Consider the following 19,943-nt stretch of genomic DNA (forward strand, 5'->3'; position numbering starts at 1 on the left):
CACCCGTCACCAATACAACCTCCCACCCACTCTCACACCATCGGGGTCCACGGAGTTGGAGTCATGACCTGGTCATGGGCATAACACGTCGGGTCGCTTATTCACACAAGGCACATATTATTACGCCCAAAGGGTGGGTGCCGCTTGCGGTAGTTGTGAGGCTCATTGGGCCTGTCATGTTTGGTGACTCTCAACCTCCTTCCGCCCGTGGAAACGGGTCTTCGGCCTGTAAACGCGTGATTCCGACGTGCCTGTCATAGACAAACAGGTCATCTATGTCTACATTTGCAACATCTCTCAACCCTTCGCTGCTCGCAATCCTCCTCGTGGTTCAAGGCCGAACTGGCTCAGGCGCCGAAATTGTCTTCCACTACCCTCCCGACCCGCTGTCCGCAGAGCGACCTTCGTATGTTTCAGAGTCCACAGATGATGATGACGGAGAAAGTTCCAGCAGTGATTCGGAAGAGTCGTCTTCGGAGGAGGACTTTGACGTTTTCACGCGACGGTTTGGGAATGCGGTGACAACAACGCAGAACCAGGAACACCAATCACAGCATTCGGATGAGGACGAGGACAGTAATTATCTGAGCAAGAGGGGGACACAGGACAACTCACAGTGGAAGCCGTCATGGGAGCCGCTCCTTGGTCTCGGAGAAGATGGCCTGGTCAGCTTGCTCGCTCCAGGTCGATCCTGGCATAAACGGAGGTTTGAGCTCAGTATTAACGACCTGACCTTCGTGGGCCGACCAGTCTATGCTCGCGAGGACGGATTCTGGCGAAAGCCGAAGGTGAGGAGGTCCAGAACAGCTGAAGATGACGGCCTTTCCCCAGAGGTGGCAGTCAGTGATAGTGCCCAGGACGATGAGGTTGACGGCGACGACCCCGTGCCGGCTGACCACAGCAACAAGAAGGATTTCATTGCAAAGGAACCGGCTAAGAGCCAGTTGACTATGTTTCACGTTGTGTTTGTCATGGACCCTCCACCACTGGAGCATACGGCTCGGGTCAAAGAGATGTACGATCACGTCGTGAAGAAGTTCTCCAAGGTGATGAAGTGGGCGCAGTCACACCATGACTATGTCTGGGAACAGTCTGAGCTGCTGCAGTCCATCAGGTCGACACATCTTCACCAGCAGTCGTCCACAAGAGTGCTGTATACTGAAATGAAACAACGTTCGCCTCTGGCTGCTGCCATTGCCAAAGTGTTCGACAACATCTCGGCCTCCAAAATAGCTGCCATCACACTCGGCCCCAAACTGTCCGTGTCTCTCCAGATTCCTCCCGTTACCTCGACTTCTTATCTTCCTTCTCTATCGGAGCCACCACTTCAACCAGGACTATGGCTCACGACAGCAACAGATCCTACATCTACAGCCTCGGATCTGGACGCCACGTCCTCGACAGGGCCATTGCAGCTCTCCAAGAATTTCACGCTCCTGCTCAAATCCAGCCCGCAGAAGATTCTCAAAGATATCCAAGCGGCGGGAGGCTCTTTGGCCATGCCCCTCACCAACTTCATTGGACATCTGAAGCCGACCAAATCCTTCTACAAGATATCACTTGCTTCCCAGATTGCGCTGGGAGACATACAGCATCTGGCTCGTCATCTTGTATATTGGCGCAGAGCAATCGCGATTCCACCGTTACATCAGCGCGATACGTACATTGTCTCTCCCAATGCCAACATGAGCAGGTTATTGTCAGCTTGCAAGACATACGAAGCGACGTTTCCTATGATGCCGTCTCTGCCGAAGATGTTGAACGCTTTGAGCGGTACTCCTGCACCATATGGCACTCTCATTCCCAGCAGAGACCACAAGGAAGAGTACTACCGAGTGCTTGCGTGGCTCATGCGAGACGGTTGGGTCACCCAGCTGCGTACATTTGCGTTTGTTCGAGTGGACCCGGAGGTGAAGAAGGCAGTGCGTGAAAAGGAGCGCGAAGAATCCAAGGGCTCGAAGACTCCCGTCATCGAGCGAGAAGCGAGCGACCGTGACCGCGATGCGGGGAGGAGCTTTGGTAGCGGCACACCAAGCACACCGGCCAGTGGAGGAGCACTTTCTTCGTTCAAGCAGCGTCCTGGCATGGCACGCCGCCCATCCAGCGACGGACGACAATCTATTTCCACCGACCGTACCAGTGTCCGCGGCGGTGGGCAGCAGTTCAAACACAACCCCAAAGCCGCCAGCCTGATCATCTCTCCGCAGCGCGCCTCGCCGGAAGAGTCTCGCTGGCTGGACTATATTGCATCCACGATCGGTTCCTCCCGCAGCTCGTCCCGCGCCGCAGACATGTCTCCCTCGCCGGCGTCGTCGTATTCCGAGGCTGCAGCCGCCGAGCTGGGCAACTATTGGCCCGTGTTCGTGAAGTACTTTAGTGGAACAGAGCCGCTCGAGAGGATTCCCGTGCGGGAGGGACTGAAGAGGAAGTTTGTCTGGGATATGCTGGAGAAAGTCGGCTTGGACGTCGAGGGCGGCGTCGAGGACGAGAAGGGCGAGAACAAGCGAGTGCTGGTGACAATGAGGCACTGGTAGGGGGGAGTGGCGGTCTCCTCCGGTATGTTACAGTATGTGCGTTGTAATGATGGAATGAAGATGGAGAGAAAGGAACAGCGACCCGATTTAGACGTTGATATGAAGGGAACAAAACTCTACGATACTCCTGTCCGGCCAAGCAATCTGCTCGTATGGTTCGGGATGAGGGAGAAAGAGGGGAATATAGCCCTCTGCTACCACAGGCTCTGTCCGTTCATTCCGTCCATCTATTAATTGATTTGATCTCCCACAACTTATCTATCTCTATCTCTATCACTATCAAAGGTCTCGGGGTATCTCGGCTAGCATTCATTCATTCAATAAACACGCACATGGGACTTCATGGTCCGCGGGTGGCCCAGCATCACAACTTAGACGTCCTGGCCTCTCCTTGTTTCATCCGCCTGTCTTGTTTAACTGCTGCTGTGGGAACGTCATCACTCTTCTTCGGAGCACTGCGGTACCCGGCCCGGACGTTCTCGTCGTTCAGCACGGCGCCGGACACGGGGTCACGGTGGATGCCCAGCTCGAGCAGCCTGGCAAAGACGGCGGCGAAGTCGGCGAAGAACAGCTCCCGGTCGTCGGCGTAGCGGTCGACCCAGACGCGGAAGCGGGCGTCCGCGAGCAGCGCCATGTCGGAGGGGAGCATCATCAGTTCCTCTTGCTCCTCGTGCTCCTCGTGCTCGGCGGTATTGTCGTCGTCGTCGTGATCCACGTAGACGTACTGCACCACGCCGCTGGGCAGGGTCGTCTTCTTCCAGTCGTGCAGGCGCAGCAGGCGGAAGTACGTGTTGCTGAAGCGCGTGGGGTTGTTGACCCATTTGCCCTGGAAGCCCGAGCGGTCGGCGTGGCAGCGGCCCAGGCTGTGGGCGCCGCTGAGGCAGACGATCTCGCGGTCGGTGAAGCCCATGCGGTAGAAGACGGCGCGCAGGTGGTCGCCGTCGCTGCGGGCGCCGTCGGGCAGGCGGCCCCGGGGGGCCACGCGGGTGTCGTCCGCGAAGTCGGTGCGGCCGCCCCGCCAGGCGATCTCGGGCCCGCCCATGGCGCGGATGGCCACGACGCCGGCCAGCGTCCACAGGTCGGCGTAGGTGATCCAGGGGAAGCGGCGCTTGACGGGCTCCAGGAAGGCGCGCGCGTGCTGCAGCCCCGCGTTGGCCGGGTCGCCGCCCTCCTTCTCGTAGCGCATGCCCGCGCCGTTGGAGCCGCCCGTGTCGGTCTCCGCGCAATACGTGCCGGCGCTGTGCCACGCGAGGCGGACCAGGACGGGCCCCGCGCTGCCGTCATCGTAGCCCGGCTGGTCAAGGAGGGCGACGATGGCTTGTTTGACTTGGTCGAGTTGGTCGGCGGTGGGGGACGGGGGCGGGGGGATGAGGCTCCTCTGGCTGCTGCTGGTGATGGTGTGGGGCCTCAGGTCTCTTCTGGGACGACGGCGCAGGGGGTGGTGGTGCCGACATGATCTTGCTGGTCGAGGTCAATTCGCAGATCGATAGGATCAGTGTCGGACTGATCAAGGAGGATGAGCTAGTGTCAGCTGTTGTCAGAGAGACAGTGGCGGATATTGGGGAATGAAGGAAAAATCAATCCTGAGCCAATGACGATGCTTCGCCTCGACGGAGAAGTCGACGAGTATAGATCCAGAGAGGAAGACAGGGCCACAACGAGAAAAAGAACAATAAAAAGGACGAGCCAGTAGGTGGCAAGGAATGAGACGGGATATCAAGGAAACAAGCGGAAGAAGGGAGCAGAAAAGAAGATAATATACGGAGCACTGCAAGTTCCATCCATCATCTGCCTCGGTACCACACATGTATGCTGTCTGTTCTGCTTGGATGAATCATGATAGCCAGTGCAGTGGGTCTGGACAATACATGGGCCCCTTCGACAGGAGCACATGGCAAAGCATGTGTGAAAAAAAGAGATTGAGATATGGATGGTGGAAGGCTGCGAAAGCCCGATAAGGGAAATAAAAGTGGGCAAGGCTGCCACTTGCGTCTTGCGTGATAATGACGGTATAGTGCCTCGTATTGCTTACAGTAATAGCCGTCGATGCCATCTCCGACTTTCGGAGGTCGGCAAAATCTCGCTCGCATTGCTGATCGAAGCTTGGTGTGAGGAAAACGTGCCCTGCCACTGCCACCCTGCCCAAGCTGGTGAGTTGTCGGCAACCGAGATTGTCGTCGATTCAAACACTTTCGGGCGACTCTGCTCGATATCTGGTGGCGGCTTGTGCTGAGCTACACACGCCTTAACGTATTGATATATGAGGTATATCTCTGCCCGTCCTAGTGGTGGCTGTGTTGACAAAGTCCAACGCCGGTTCGCCTGTTAGGTAATGTATCCGTTATCCGCCCAAAAGAATGACCCAAATACTCCGCAAAGTTGTTCAAAATTCGCGAGCCATATTGGCGACTTGCTCCCCGGGGATATCTTCCCGGTCCAGGATATCGGGATCGTGCTTGAACTCGTCGCTCTCCAGCACAGGACTGATCTTTCTCACGTCCCTCTCAACCACCGTCACGCCTCGCGGCAGTTTCCCCAAGCTTGATGCATCCAGCTCCAGACATCGGGTAAGATATCGCAGTACTGCAGTGACAGCTTTGATCTTCTCTTCCTGCGAGCCGGTCAAGGTCCTCCCCACAGCCTTTGTCAACATCGCCGGAATATACGTTGGTTGCACGGCAGGTTCCTCGATGGACCCGTCAACATTTAGGCCATGTACCAATTTCTCTCGCACTTCCTCGGACAGACCTTCTTTGAAGGCGTAGTAAAATACATCAGCATTGTCTGGGCTCGAGGTATTGCCCAGACAGAACAGTCGCATCAGGGCACGATCTGTGTGGTTTTCGACATTGAATTGGCGGGTATAACCAGCTTGGTGGAGTAATTCCAGCTTTCGGATCAGAATGATATCGTAGCCCTGTCGAACGTCCATCTTTGCCTGAATGATGCCGTGGGCAACGTGATACACGTTTTTATACGACTGGAAGATGGGCTCAATCATTTTCTTAGCACAGGTCCAGTCTTCATGTCCAGAGGCTCCCGCGAGATCCAGGATCTGTTCCATGAAACGCATCTCAAAAGCGCGGTCATGGCCTCGCATTTCCACGAGTCCCGAGAGAGAAGCCGGTGCATTTTCTGCTTGAGCCAGTTGTCCGAAATTGAAGTCCGAGCCCAGTGTGATGCCCAAGAGGAGATACTCCTTGTCTTCTTGTGTCAGGCTCTCCAGCGCAGGCACCATCCCCGCCTCAACTGCGTGATAGAGAATCATGTCGTGGTTGACCTGGGAGATATCAATCCCTTTCCTTGCGGCATAGTCTGCGGCAAGCGTGGGGTCTTTGCCCAGATCGTTGATTACCATTGAAGTTATGAGCGCGTAGGTGTCATCTGCGGATCTGAGGCCTCTTTGAAAGAGGTTACGCAGCCAGTCGAAGGAGTCGTGTTTCAACACAACGGGCGGCGGGCCCTGGGTGCCCACAAAAGTCTCGTAGTTATCATTGTAAAGCCATCGGAGAGCCAAAACACCAACAAGGGTGCGGTTGATCTCGGCAAAATCCTGTCCGTATAGTGACTCTGAGATCGAAGGGCCTTCTGGGCGAGGTGCATCCGGGTTGCGCAAAAACGTGGCCTTCTTGAGCCGTTCCAATTCTTCCGGGAACTCGGACTTTATGAGCTGGAGGAGCTCCATATCAGGCATCTGCCAGAAGGATTCATCGTTGATAGATTGTTGGAGGCATCCATGCCCCTCTTTGGCTTTACTGTGCATTTTGTCTTTTCTGTCAGGGTGACTGTTACCTGTTTGTTGTTGATGTAATGGAGGCGCGTTGAGTGACGCTCCTCGAATAGAAGATGCAGTCTTCAATTGCGAGGCAGGAGTTGATTTTTGGTCAGAAGTCCGGAACGGACGAGTACATGCTGTGAGGATCCGGGTGAGTAAAGAGTAGTGTTCCTGGCTGCCGTTCTCGGAGCCGTCATCCATTGTCACATCGATGAGCTTGGGCGTTTATAAGGTCAGTCGCAACAGAACGGCCCCCCATGGTGGCCTCAGCATCATTTCAATTCACTTTATCTGTTGACAAGGAATCCTGGACGGTTGCAGAGGCTGGAGGAGAGAGCGCCTTAGATTGAGGTGCCTGTGACTGAGACTCGCCGAAGCGCTCCAATCTCCTTTGTTAACCGACTATCTGGAGCGACAAAGCACAGGGATTGCAGTGAAGACTTGCTGGGATGTCACTCCGGGCCGTAGTTCTTTCTACCTCGACTGAGCGCCCCGGACAAGTGGCTGCGCTGCCTTTCAAGGGTTTCCGAGAGGGAGATTGTGGCTTGAAGCGCCACACTTGGATCTTCTCGCTGGCTCTGTGGAGTCACCACCAGCCCTGCAGCCCATGCACAACTTTATGCCGTCATATAACAATTGACCATGGCAACGGGAAGGGAGGAGTCCGAAGGAAGATGGATAGCGTTGGAGCCTGGATGATACAATACAGAGTCTGCGCTGCAACTGCGATCTTGATTCAGCGGAATGGGCTGTGCTATGTCCCACTAGTCCTAATACGGCAAGCCGATAGATTGGGCTGACACGAGGCTGCGCACGCCAACAGGGAATATTATCTTCCTACATAACATCTGTCCGGCATGCAACGACGCTATCGCAGGGATTGGATCCCACTGGGATTGCTGTGTGATGCCTCCCGTTGCAGCTCCAGCTTTTCATCCGCGGTAAGGTCGCTCTTCGCCTTGGGGACCTTCCCCCAGATGGTGACCAGCACTAGGGCGGCACTACCAGAGGCCACCCCGAACCAGAACGTGTTCTTGTAGCTCTGCCTGAGCCCGGACCCGTCCACCGTATACGACTGGATAATGTCGGTGAAGCCCAGAAGCAGAGCGAAACCCAGCTGCAGCACCGAGTTGATCAGTCCACCTGCCAGCCCCTGTCGTGCCTTGGGCAATTGTGTGGTAATGAAGACGGCTATCAGATTATACGAGAGATCAATGCCAACCGTGCCCAGAATGCATGCCGGAAAGATCCACGCCCAATAGTTGCCACCCTCGGGAATTCGAGCAAGCAGGAGCTGCGACCCAATTGCCCCAAGGCATGAGATCATCAAGAGCAAGCGACCCGACACCAAATGCAGGATGAACCCTTCCATGGTACTCAAAATCACTCCCCCGACCACCATGGGCGTCCACCACGCAACAACCTGGATAGGGGTGGCGCCCATGACGTTCTGGAAATACAGGGTGCCATAAAGCAAAAGGACGCCGATGTTGCCGTAGAGAAACAGCATCGCAATAACGAGTTGCACCATGCATGGTACGGTGAAGATATCACCGGGTAACAGTGGGAACGGGGCTCTCCACCCTTCCACATATATTGCAACCAAAAGAAGGGTGCATCCAAAGCAAAACAAGGTCGGGATGTAAGGCGTCTGCCACCGCCGTTCGGCATGTGCTGATTCGGTAATGGCGAAGACGACAAGGACCAACCCCGGCACTATCGTCATGGCACCCAGCCAATCCATGGGGATCTTGTTCTTGCGCCGTTCTTTGCGATCATTGGGTATAGATAGAATCGACGTGGTGGCCGTAGTGGCGGTGAGAATGGCTCCTATCCAAAAGAACCAGCCCCAGCGCAGAAACTGGCCCACGATTCCAGCACAAAATATCCCCACGAAAAACCCGACCACGGCAAAGGTGCCATACAGTGCGAAGACCAAGTTCTTGCGCGGCCCGGGTCGATATGCACTCCCCATCAACATGACTCCGGTCGGTAAATAAGCGGCCGCTCCGAGACCTTGCAGGGCGCGGCAGAAATCCATCATGAGCGGAGAAGTGCTGAAGCCACAGACAATACTCCAGATCAGCAGCCAAAGCAAGCCGGCGACATAAACAAGGAAGCCCCCGAACATGTCACCAAGCCTGCCAAAGACCAGAAGCATGCTCGCAATCACCAGTGAGAATGCCGTGGCGGGCCAGACCGTGGATGATTGGGGGATGCGGAGTTCCTCGATGAGCGTGGGGAGGAGGACATTGAATCCCGACACAAAATACTCGGTGATGATCTGGGACATGATGATGCTGAACACGAATGCGATCTCAGACCACATGGACCGGAATGCCGGGGGCCGCTCGCGTCCGAGTCTCTCGATCTTTGCGTCCATGGATTCTTCCACGTCAGGTCCGGTGGGCACCTTTTCAGCTGGTGAAAGCCTCGGGTTTTCAGGCTCAGGGGAGATATTGCTGGTCGTCTTTTCCCCGTCATCTTGAGAGCTCGTCACTTCCATGATGGCAGGCAAATCAGGGTACAAACCTGGGGAGCGAAGGACCGACGTGAGGGTGAGAGCACAATCAGCAGATGATTAAGGATATAAAGAGTGAGTTACGGCCAACTCCATTGCGAACCATTCCTTGATCTATACGTGCATATCAATAGAACCGAATGAAGGGCAGAGCAGCCGAAACGACCGGGGTGGCTACGAGTAAGTAAGCAAGATGGAGAAAAAGAAGACGACCTCCGACCCCAGGCGAGATGACACAATCCAGCAGGGGAGATGTACTCACCCATTGTCGTAAGTAAAAGGTTCCTCTGCCGTCGAATCACAGTGGAAGCACGCTGCTTATGATGCCCACCCGAGTGGTGATCAAGCATCCACCAAAGATGTAATCGACTTTTTGCCAAGGGGTCTGTCGTCCGGTCGTCTCCGCCATGTCCGTCATGTCCGCGACGAGATCCCATCATGTACAAAGTCAGTGCTTAACGTTGGGATTGAAATGCATTTGCTATCAAAGCACACGGCTATCTGCTGAATAGACACTGACCAGGAGCTGCTCAATTACCCACCACACCATCCCTTCCCAAGCTAGTTTCTCCTGTAAGTAACTTCCAACAGATTGTCCATCCAGCCTCTTCACACCCGATGCTCAAACAACGACGACAGGCTCTGGCTTACCCAGTGCCGTTTCCTCCTCCACCTTTTCCTCCTCTGTAACAGGTGTCGGGGCAGGGGCTGGGACTGTCGGCGGCGCAGTGGTGGCTGCAGCTTGACCGGCCCCAGCCACTCTCTGGCGGTGAAGGGCCGTCCCAAACACCGTCAAGGTAATGCAAAAGAGAATGCTGCAGGAGAACGGTCAGCCCGTTAGTCATTTGGCAGCTGAGGGTGGTGTAACTCACAATTCAGCACCGCCGAGGCCAGCAGCAGTCCCTGCGAGGGCCACGCCTGCCCGTCTGCTGCTGGATTCCCTCTTAACAATCGTCCTTGTACTCAGTCCCATGTCCGAGGGCCTGAAGGGGGCGTGCCAGAACCCATAACTCTGTCCGTGGCCAAACCAGAAACGGTGGTAGAAGCTCGTCCACCGCGACAACAGGGCAAAGCTGACCAACCACAAGAGCGTGCCACAGATCTCGAGGGCAAGAATGGCCCAACGATTGTAGAGCTCTGGCCTGCGAGAAAGGGCAATAAAATAGTACGCGAAGAGGATCAGGGTGGCGGACGCCTTTTGGCTCAGTCAGCTTTCACACTTCGCACCGGCATGAAGTGATTGATGGTGGGAAGACTTACGGTGAACAGGGTAACACCAAAGGCAGGAAACCCACCCCAAATACCAGTGCTCGCGGCAGTAAACGCCAGGACCAAGATGGCGATCACCGCCCTCGCGCAGCCAATGACGTTTGACAAGCGCGGCATCGGCACGACGGGCGGGTGGCATTGAGAAGCGGTGGACATTCTGAGCGAGCTCGAAGTCGAGAACCGGGAAACTGGGCCAAGTGGTGCCTCTTCGGCGGTGCTTGAGTCAACCATCTGCTCGAGTGGTATCCAGGAGGTCAAGTTCGACGGTCAACACGGGGAGAAGTCAAGGCTTTGAGGCAATGCAGGCAGAGCTCCAGCTCCAGCTTCATGTCTTTATTACCTTGGAGAGCTTGTGACCCGGGCGGCGATGAACTGCAAGCGTTCGCCCGCCAACATCACAAAGAATGGAAGACTTGATTTGGCGCTGTTCGAGGGCCTCGCCCAGCACGAGCCATGGTCAATGCCGTCTGATTGGATCGAGCGACAAAGAATGCGCATGGGCGTTTGACCATAAGGTGGCACAAGAAGACAATCGCTTTATCTTCGCAGCCGCATTCAGTTGATGTCCACCGAGAGCACCTGGATGTTTGAGAGACTTTGTTCATCGCCGCACGACCAGCTAGCGTTCACTCAGATGCTAGCGGAACAATGACGGGATCTCTGGATTGACATGCGTTTCTCCATGTCTACTTCTGACGATGTAGATCTGAGTGGCTGATTCACCTCGAACTTATGTTAAACAGGTGGGTAGAAAAGAGAATCGATGATTGAAGTTGTGACTCGGATTGTCTGGATTGAATACATGGGAGCGATTCGGCGGACGTTTGCCGACGGACAGACAGATCGGGGTTTATATCCGTGGCGCAGGGGAAGCTTCTCCAACGCGCAGGTAGTGACATCAGCATCAATCCAGCTTCTCAATCAAGTCTATCACACTACAATCGATCTGCTAGTTTGTGCATAGCGAATACAGAGGACTCGGTACATTCCCCAGCTTCTTCCACACAGACTGTGTTTAGTCCAAGCATTTCAGGCGCATAGAAGAGCGTCAAGGCAAACACCGATCCGCGGCATTACATTGGAGACATTCTTTGTCCACCACTCGACAGACACAACACGTTCTTGAACCATGCTTTCCCAATGTAGCAGACACTCCCTGTCGAGGCTTGGTCCAATATCGCGACACATCACCAGCCAAACCAGAACAATAGTAGGGTACACGAAAACGCAGTTTGCGCTGAACACCGGCGCCGAGATCCCAGCGATTGGCTTCGGAACGTGGCAGGTATGCTGAAACTCTGGCCCCAGCAGAATCCCCCGGCCTAATCAAAATGGTCACGGACCACTGTGCATCATCCTACAGCATCTGACTGGCATAGGACAAAGAAGCACAGGAAGATGCTGTGGCTGAGGCATTGAAGGTGGGCTACCGGCACATCGATACAGCACGGATGTAAGAGACCCATCACTATTTGTTACCACCGGCTGGACGCTGAGACCTTACAGATACGGCACTGAGCCCGGTGTTGCCAGAGGCATCAAAAAGTCCGGCATCCCGCGCAGTGACATCTTCCTCACCACGAAGCTGTGGAACAACTCACACCACCCCGACGATGTGGAAAAGGCGTGCGACGCCTCCCTGAAGGACCTTCAGACTGACTATGTCGACCTCTACCTCATGCACTGGCCTTCTCCGTGGGCACGGGGCGACAAAATGCGGCCGATGAAGGACGACAAGATCGTCCCAGGCGACACCGACTACGTCGAAACCTACCGGGCCATGGAGAAGCTGGTCGCCAAGGGCAAATGTCGCGCCATCGGCGTGAGCAACTTCTCCCACGCCGAGATGGAGCGGCTGTTGAAAGAAACCTCGATCGTCCCGGCCGCGCATCAGATGGAACTGCACCCGTACCTGGTGCAGGCGGAATTCTCGACGTGGCATCAGTCCAAGGGCATCCACATCACCCAGTACTCGCCCTTTGGCAACCAGAACGAGATCTACGACAAGGGCAAAAACATGGGCAAGCTGATCGACGACCCAGCGTTGAAGGAGATCGGGCGGAAGTACGGCAAGAACGGGGCGCAGGTGGCGCTGGCCTGGGGCATCGCGAAGGGCCACTCCGTGATCCCCAAGTCCAAGACCCCGTCGCGCATCAAGGCCAACTTCGAGGGCGACTTCAAGCTCGACGCCGAGGACGTCAAGAAGATCGACGCGCTGGACAAGAAGATGAGGTTCAACGACCCGTCAGAGTCGTTTGGGTGGAATTTCTACGCCGATCTCGACGGCAAGAACAGGTGAGGAGCCACAACGCCTAAGAACGTTCCGGCCAAGAAACATCCGTGTGAGAGTCTTGGGAATTAAGAGTGCTTTGTTGTCAGTTGTCGGTTTGTCAGGCTTGGTTGGGAAGGGCACGAAGGGCTGGATCAGAAGGAATGAAGGAAGGGGGGGCTTCGGATTGCGTGTCATGTTTTGCCACAGAAACATTCCCCTAGCACAAAATCACAGCAAATCGTAAGCGTGGGATCTGTCATTGCAACGTATCCTAGCTGTAGAAGGAATGCACAGCCTCGCCTGGCATGCGTACGCAGTTCATCGTGCATGCTTAGCTACCCGAGACGAATCATGAGTGGCAGTAATAGGACAAAAGAGGGCGATGGTCTTTGTCATTTTCGGCATTCTTATTACTGCTAGCCACTCACGAAAACGGTGGAAAGTGGCCCTTTAATCGTTATGGTCTTTGGGGGAGGGACGGGGAGGCGGCGCGTTGGGGGCGCTCTAGGCACGCTGCCAACTGCTTTAGGGGTCTTTGTGGCTTTGACTCCGTGCCGTGACTCGTTCTCCTCTTCGAACGTTACCAGCGTATTATTTGATGGCTGCCCACAGGAAGCTGAAGCAAGAGTCCCCTTATTACTATTTCCCACATTGTCCATTTATGGCATCTCCTCACGCGGGCTGCTGCTCCGCCCATGCGACGACGAGCTGAAAATCCCCTTCCACCCCCCCACCTAGTTTGGACCGGCTGCTGTCCATGGTCAATAGATCCTCTATGACAAGAATAATAACAATAATAAGAAAACGTCTTGTCCTCTGCTCAACTCAACTTCTTACTGTACCTTGATGCATATTTCTCTGTCTCTGTGGTTGCCAGCTGGGTGAAAGAATACTCCCCCTCCGACCATCTACCTGAGCACACAGTGGAGGGTGCTCGCGTGCTCATTTACCAGAAATGGCCGCCGCTGCGAAGACGCTGAACAGCTTCTCTTCAGGCATAGGACGTGTCTCCAAGCGGCTTATTGCTTCGTACGTGCTCGACTGGGTACTTATATGGTAAGAGGACTTCGACGGGCTGATACGCATGCTTCAGCAAAGGGGTTAACCATGTCTTAGGGCGACGGCGGCCGTCGGCGGCGTCTTCTCGCAGATCCACGGGAACAAGCACCCCTTTTCGCTACAGGATCCCAACATCTCCTATCCCTACCACGATGACACCGTCACGGTTCCAGTCGCGATCATTGTCTCCGTTGTTGCACCGGGCGTCATCACCGCCCTCATCTCCCTGCTCTTCGTCCCCGGCCCGACCGCCCATCGATCGACCCCCAAGGCATTGATATGGCGCAGAAAGCTGTGGGAATGGAATGCCGCATGGATGGGCCTGGGTGTTGCCGTTGCGGGTGCATTCGTCATCACCGAAGGACTGAAAGATCTCGCGGGAAAACCTCGACCTTGTCTGCTCGCCATGTGCGACCCGGATTTGAGCCCTGAAGCCATCCGCAAATACCAAGTCGGGGGACTGGGGACATCTCTTGACTCGGCCACGCCAATTCTGGTCGATTGGCGCATCTGTCGCACCACCGACCTGAGCAAATTGCGTGACGGATTCGCGAGTTGGCCCTCGGGACATTCGAGCTTCAGCTGGGCAGGCCTACTCTACCTCAGTTTGTTCATCTGCTCCAAGTTCGCGGTTCAGATTCCTTTCTTGTCACCAAACGCGGAGAGTGGGCGACAAGTGTCTGCGTTCGACGAAGAGGAGGATCTTCTGGGGAAGGAGTCAATCAATACCTCCTCTTCGCACCAGCGGGCCTACCCTCCCCGAAACCAAGCAGCAGCTCCGCCCATATATCTCCTAATTATTGCATTCATTCCCATCGCCGCTGCCATGTTTATCTCGGTGTCGCGGTATTTCGACAATCGTCACGCTGGGATCGACATCCTCTCGGGCTCACTCCTCGGCATGTTCACCGCGTGTTTAGGGTTTCGGTGGTATCATCTGCCCATTCAGGGAGGGAGCGGGTGGGCGTGGGGAGCACGGAGTCGGAATCGAGCATTCTGGCTCGGTGTGGGCCGTGCAGGATACGTGGGCGATGAAGGATGGGAGTCGGCGAACTCGACGGCGCGTCACAGCGGTCTGGGAGCTCGTCAGCACCTCACGGCGGCTGGTCTGCCTGATCAGCAGGATGCAACGGAAACAATTGTGCTCAACAGAGTATAGGAAATCAAAGGATGAAGACCGAATCACAATTGCTTCCACACTAGAAGACCATTGTGAATGAGTTCGCAGCTGAGGCATTCCCTGGTATTCATGGGGAGCATTGGAGCGGCATGAGCCAATGTCAAGGTTTAGGCGCGAGTGATGGGCACTTCAGGACCCCCGAGGCCCCGTCTTAGAATTGGATATGGAACCGGAATGACTTCATCACTGCTTTCAATGATGTGCCCAGATAGAGGGTAATATAACGGGAAGTACTCTGTATGTATTCTCAAATCAATCCATCCAGAGACACTAGAACAAACACATATTCCTGCCCCTCGTTCCCGTCCCCAACCAAAGACCATCCACAAATCACAACTCACTCACCGTAAGCCACAATGTCGCCCCCGTCAGACCGCGGCGACGACAAGCCTCACCGGCCCTCCCTGCCCAAATTCGAGCCACTGCCACCGACCAATTTCATCAACAGACTCATCAATCGCATCCTCGCGCCACTGTTCTACCTGGTCTTCACGCTGGTCACCAGCATCGTCGTTGTGCCCGTCTACGTCATGATCGACAGCTTCAGGCACGGTAGTCGCAACAGATCCGGCGGCGGCGAGCGTGTCGCGAGGGACGAGTCCCGGGAGTACCCAGGCGGCCAACAAACACACAGGGTCAACAACAGATTCTCCAGCTTTCTCCGCGAGTATGGGCGGAGTTATGGCGGGACGAGGAAGTCTGAGAAGACGGGATAAACTCCAGACTTGAATCACCAAGGACATGATAGAAATTGAACGGGGTGCAAGTGCCTGATTGACGATGGCGATATGGGACATGCCAGCGGCTTGTGGGCTGAAACACAGGTCGAATCAACTACCATTCTTTGGACCCCCACCGCTGCGCCCACGAGCCTATGAAGCCTCACTAGCCTTAGGATACTATTAAGCAGGGTTCGGGGTTGCAACTTCGCCGGGGTGCATGCTTTTGCATAAAATGTCTCGACGCTGGAGGCCTGATTTGGAGGCGTAACAACCAAGTTACTGCATAGAAGCAGAAATGCTCAACCAAGATCTTTGCCGTCACCGCGCACGAACACGACTCACATCTAAGCAGAGAATTGCTGAGGGGTACATGTTGGGATCAGTCCCTCGAAAGTCCAGGGCATATCCTCCAGCATCATCATTCTGACTTCAACTCCCCCATACCGCATCCAGCCCTTCGTCCTCCGTGGACCTTTCTACCGTTTTGCCACAACATGCTGCACTAGTCGGCTCTTCACTGTGCATCGGGGTTGCTGCCAGGTTTGCCATCAAGTAGAGCACCACGGACCTCAGAACAACAGGTCAGTGGCTATTGTTTTGAACCAGGATGGATATTCAAGGCCAGCAAACCGATCTCCCTCCGTGTCGACCATTCCTGGTCCGATGTGCCTGCGTGGCCTTTGATTCTTGTCAACCTCGCTTCTTCCCATACCGTTCAAGCCAAGACCAAAATACCCTCCCACGTCAACTTCTTGATCGCATCCTCTGCCCATTCGACACACCTGACCAGCTTTTTCCCCGGGAACATTTTCTTCGGGCCGTTGAATTGCTTTGGCGGGGGCTCAACCTGGTCGCAGACTCGTCGAAAGGTTCCGTCATCGTAGACCGCTCTTGACACTGTCCCGAGCAATCGCTTACTGACGAATGCCGACTGCTCGTCCTCTTCAGGCCTCTTTCCAGGTCGATGGTTATGGAACATTCCCAGCTGGATACTCCCCGACACTTGGAAATTATGTCCGCTCCCAGGCCCCAGTTCATGTGTCTCCACGAAGATTGCCACGTGATTCAGAGGCATCCCGGCAGACTCTACCCAGAAGACATTGTAGGTTGTAGACTGGTCTGATTTTGAATCGGCCATGGTTGTCGACCGAATAGCAATGTCGTTGTTGGCAAAGCGCTTAGTTGTGGGGATGGTTGAGGTTCAAGGTTGAGATGGGCGCGTGGACGCGAAATAAATAACACACAACAAAGCAGGAATTCACTCTCGGATCTGGACAATGACAGTTGACTCCAGTGACTCCTCTATCAGTAAAGGCGGCTGTGAACTGACAATGCAAGTGCGATGCATTGTCTAATTGGATATGAAAAATAACGAGGGATCAAGAACTCCTGAGAAGCAGCGTCACCAACCACGTCTCTGCCTCTACCACTGCCTCTGTCATGGCCTTCCTTCACTACCACCAGGTGAGTACAGTGAAGAGCCTCCCAAACGACTTTAGCAGGGGGTGTTCTATAATCACTGCAACCAAAAGTCCAGAGCGTCCCCATCCAGCGTCAGCCTCTCGAGAGATCACATAGTGTTTCTTCCCGTCCCAACGCTTGGTTGGACCCTACTATGTCTCGCCCGCCACCCAGAAACGCCCTGCATAACCACCAGGTTTGGCCCCCATTTGATTTGGGAGGGTGCGCCCGAACACGAGACGAACTAGTCGACTAGCCTTCCCGCCCGAAAGTCCTGAGCCTCATTTGCGGTCCAAATCATGACATGGGATAGTTTCAGGCATGAATGCCCTTTTCACCTCTGCCAACCGCTTTCACAGTTATCCGTATCCCGGGCTATGCTAAACAGTCTTCCAGACCGGGGTCAAACCGCTACTTATGCAGATATCCCTGCAGCAACAGGGCAGCCTGCTTGATTGCGGTCATGTCTAGCAATGCTCACTACAAGGGTTCCTGCCTCAGCCTGTTGATGTTCTGCTGACTAGCCAACTAGTGTATCGTCATGGAGGGCCTGGAAGGCTCGTTGGCCCCTCTAGAGGCCAGCTATAACCTATACATGCCTCATATGTTTCGAGGAGTAGGTGTTGAACCTTCTCGCTTTACGTGCCCGTGTTCTGTTCCGTCTCCTACCCAGCTTGGTCAACTTGCGGAAGCTCTGTGTATCTCGCCGACCGCTTCAGATGGAAAGCCAACCAAGATATGTCGCATTGGTTCAGCGGAAGCCTTCCTCAGTAGAAGTTCAACAAACCGAAAGTCCACTGCCTGACTTACCCGACAACAATGAAGCAAAAATCTCTTTCTCAGAAAATGGAAGTGAGTTTGTGGACTATGGTTCTTTGAATTGCGGCCGTCCTGCCGACAGACTGTTAACCGCATCCCTGCCAGCTGAACAAATCTCTGTGAAGGAAGAAGCACCTCCAAAGCAGACTACCCTCGACAGCTACAGCCTCTTGGACAACACCGGAAGAGAGCCGCCCGAGACTGCCAGCATGTGGCGAGCGGGTAATAAAGCGCGGATCCCGCTCCTCAGCCTGTGCTGCCTGATCATCATGTTGGCAATGCTCGTCGCCATGGTCGTGATTCTGCTCGTTTCTGACGGTCAAGATGTTGAATCTTGGAGCGCCGCCACTATGAGCATCGGCGGCCATTCACACTATTGGCAGGTTAGCGTCAGTGCCTGGCTTGCTCTTGCCAATTTCCTCCTTTCCAAGAGCCTTGCCGTTATGTTTGCAGAAGCCGTTGCTGTTTCCTGGTGGGTGGACGCCATCCGGGGCCAGACCTTACAAAAACTACATTTCCGATGGGCGGTCGGCAATTCTATACATACAGTGGCTTTACATTGGAGGCTCTGGGGTTGGATATGCGTTGGGAGTCTGGCATTTACAATATTTGCCGGGCTGGAAGGTAATGTTCACCTCCCTTCCGTCTCAGCGGCCCAGGCTGGCCTTGCTCGGCACGCGTGATTAATGGACAATCAATGCAGTGGTGCTACAGCAAGCCAGTTCTTCAACAACAGTCTTGTCGCTGATCCATCGGAATATGACCTCAGAGCTCGCCACTGCTCTTCCCGCTGGCTTTTCGGGGGTCGTTGCGGCAGTTGGACACGACACCTTCGGCGTGGTTTATTTCACGCCGCCCTTTATCCAAGTGCTTCAAGACTACAAGATCCAGTCACCTGTCTCCCTCGACTTAAAAGGATGTGACTCTACCTCGAACGTTTCATGCACCACGCGGCTACCCGGAATAGGCTTTCAGTATACCTGCAATGCGACTCGGAGCTCGCTGCTCAACCCCCTTTCGGTGGATTCGTCTGGTACCGTTCACCAGCCCAACAACACAGTCTTTCAGATTGATGCTACCACTGGGATTTATTGGGAAATTGGTCTCAACGCCCTCTGGCAGGACAAGAGGGGTTATATAGGCGAGACCATCACGAACCGACATTGCATCCTGGTACCGGCCTTGGTGGAGTACCCGGTCAACGTCTCGCAGGGTGTAGCAACTTTACAGGCACCCACGTCTCCTGTAGAGTGGACAATTCCTCCCTCGAATCCCGACGATGCAGATCTTCTGGTCGACAAAGTCCTGAAAGTACTTCCTATCCCAGACCATGACACCGAACTGATTCACATCTGGGTCAATGAGGACGACCCCAATGCTGGGCAACACAGCACGCTGGGAGGTGTAGGGCTCGCGTTTTCCAGCCTTTTCGGCTCGAGCATCATTATCAAGAGCGACGTCACCAACTTCGGCTCTGATGTTGCGGTGTCAGGATCCTTCGCAGCGCCCTACGCCGTCTTCGAACACGGTACATCCAGCATTGATTACGCATTGAACAACACGTACACATCCCCGATGAACGCGTTGCTGTCGAACATCAGGGACATAATGTTCCGCAGCTCCGTCATGATCGCCACGCAAAAGGTGGGCGATTACAAGTTCCCGAACTCGTCGGCGTTGGACGTTCAGACATCGAATGTGCCGGTGGACAATGTCACCAGTCTGGGCGAATACCGGGTGTACCACACCGTCTACAAGACGAACAGAACTATCCTCGGCGTCGCAGTCGGGCTCATGCTGCTGGCCATCCTGGCCGTTCTGCCTCTGTACGACGGCTACTGGCTACTCGGCAGGAAGATAAGCCTGTCGCCCTTCGAGGTGGCCAAGGCCTTGCACTACTCGACCATTGTCGACGACCGAACAGGCACAAGGCAACCCTACAGTGTCCTCGACGTGGATGGCGGGCCGGACCGGATGCCACAGTCCGGCTCGAACCTCTCCTCCGACGAACTTGTGAAGGCCCTGGGGGCCAGGAAGGTGCGATACGGCGAGGTGGCGCCCAATATCCTCGGAGTGGGCTTGGTTGAGTATACAGAGCCGCCCAGGGCGGGAAGGCTTTACGATTGAGCACGATGCTGGAGGGGATTTTGCTTTCGGGCACTGGTAATCTGTCACTAGGGAGTAATATGATATGGTCTGCACATCTGATCCATTGCGCACAGAAATCTAAAGTTGACGCGGCGCACTCTGATCTGATATCTCCCGATCTGGAATCAAACCCATAAGAAACTGACTAACTAACCACTTGCGTGCTTTTCGGCATCCGCCCTG

The 19,943-nt window shown here is 54.9% G+C and overlaps 10 protein-coding genes across 10 annotated transcripts; 5 read left to right on the forward strand and 5 right to left on the reverse strand.

Moving 5' to 3' along the window:
* Positions 1-275: 275 nt before the first annotated feature.
* AYL99_11523 (hypothetical protein) lies at positions 276-2,534 on the forward strand (the record flags this gene model as incomplete). The annotated part of the gene is made up of 1 exon (XM_018843029.1): positions 276-2,534. One exon carries the CDS (start codon positions 276-278, stop codon positions 2,532-2,534), a length of 2,259 nt encoding a protein of 752 aa, XP_018687789.1.
* A 364-nt stretch (positions 2,535-2,898) lies between these two features.
* Positions 2,899-4,624, reverse strand: AYL99_11524 (hypothetical protein; the record flags this gene model as incomplete). Its single annotated transcript, XM_018843030.1, has 2 exons — positions 2,899-3,995; positions 4,567-4,624. The coding sequence occupies 2 exons, from the start codon at positions 4,622-4,624 to the stop codon at positions 2,899-2,901; spliced, it is 1,155 nt and encodes a 384-aa protein (XP_018687790.1).
* Positions 4,625-4,917: 293 nt separating this feature from the next.
* Positions 4,918-6,510, reverse strand: AYL99_11525 (hypothetical protein; the record flags this gene model as incomplete). Its single annotated transcript, XM_018843031.1, has 1 exon — positions 4,918-6,510. The coding sequence occupies one exon, from the start codon at positions 6,508-6,510 to the stop codon at positions 4,918-4,920; it is 1,593 nt and encodes a 530-aa protein (XP_018687791.1).
* Positions 6,511-7,177: 667 nt separating this feature from the next.
* Positions 7,178-8,815, reverse strand: AYL99_11526 (hypothetical protein; the record flags this gene model as incomplete). Its single annotated transcript, XM_018843032.1, has 1 exon — positions 7,178-8,815. One exon carries the CDS (start codon positions 8,813-8,815, stop codon positions 7,178-7,180), a length of 1,638 nt encoding a protein of 545 aa, XP_018687792.1.
* Positions 8,816-9,452: 637 nt separating this feature from the next.
* AYL99_11527 (hypothetical protein) lies at positions 9,453-10,255 on the reverse strand (the record flags this gene model as incomplete). Its single annotated transcript, XM_018843033.1, has 3 exons — positions 9,453-9,645; positions 9,703-10,025; positions 10,091-10,255. 3 exons carry the CDS (start codon positions 10,253-10,255, stop codon positions 9,453-9,455), a joined length of 681 nt encoding a protein of 226 aa, XP_018687793.1.
* A 973-nt stretch (positions 10,256-11,228) lies between these two features.
* On the forward strand, positions 11,229-12,398 carry AYL99_11528 (hypothetical protein; the record flags this gene model as incomplete). The annotated part of the gene is made up of 3 exons (XM_018843034.1): positions 11,229-11,384; positions 11,479-11,552; positions 11,606-12,398. 3 exons carry the CDS (start codon positions 11,229-11,231, stop codon positions 12,396-12,398), a joined length of 1,023 nt encoding a protein of 340 aa, XP_018687794.1.
* Positions 12,399-13,326: 928 nt separating this feature from the next.
* AYL99_11529 (hypothetical protein) lies at positions 13,327-14,589 on the forward strand (the record flags this gene model as incomplete). Its single annotated transcript, XM_018843035.1, has 2 exons — positions 13,327-13,427; positions 13,488-14,589. 2 exons carry the CDS (start codon positions 13,327-13,329, stop codon positions 14,587-14,589), a joined length of 1,203 nt encoding a protein of 400 aa, XP_018687795.1.
* A 377-nt stretch (positions 14,590-14,966) lies between these two features.
* Positions 14,967-15,326, forward strand: AYL99_11530 (hypothetical protein; the record flags this gene model as incomplete). Its single annotated transcript, XM_018843036.1, has 1 exon — positions 14,967-15,326. One exon carries the CDS (start codon positions 14,967-14,969, stop codon positions 15,324-15,326), a length of 360 nt encoding a protein of 119 aa, XP_018687796.1.
* A 721-nt stretch (positions 15,327-16,047) lies between these two features.
* On the reverse strand, positions 16,048-16,470 carry AYL99_11531 (hypothetical protein; the record flags this gene model as incomplete). Its single annotated transcript, XM_018843037.1, has 1 exon — positions 16,048-16,470. One exon carries the CDS (start codon positions 16,468-16,470, stop codon positions 16,048-16,050), a length of 423 nt encoding a protein of 140 aa, XP_018687797.1.
* A 1,142-nt stretch (positions 16,471-17,612) lies between these two features.
* On the forward strand, positions 17,613-19,739 carry AYL99_11532 (hypothetical protein; the record flags this gene model as incomplete). The annotated part of the gene is made up of 3 exons (XM_018843038.1): positions 17,613-17,649; positions 17,718-18,236; positions 18,316-19,739. The coding sequence occupies 3 exons, from the start codon at positions 17,613-17,615 to the stop codon at positions 19,737-19,739; spliced, it is 1,980 nt and encodes a 659-aa protein (XP_018687798.1).
* Between the last annotated feature and the right edge of the window lie 204 nt (positions 19,740-19,943).

Source organism: Fonsecaea erecta (genome assembly GCF_001651985.1).
Source record: "Fonsecaea erecta strain CBS 125763 chromosome Unknown Scaff14, whole genome shotgun sequence".
In the NCBI taxonomy this organism is placed as follows: domain Eukaryota; kingdom Fungi; phylum Ascomycota; class Eurotiomycetes; order Chaetothyriales; family Herpotrichiellaceae; genus Fonsecaea; species Fonsecaea erecta.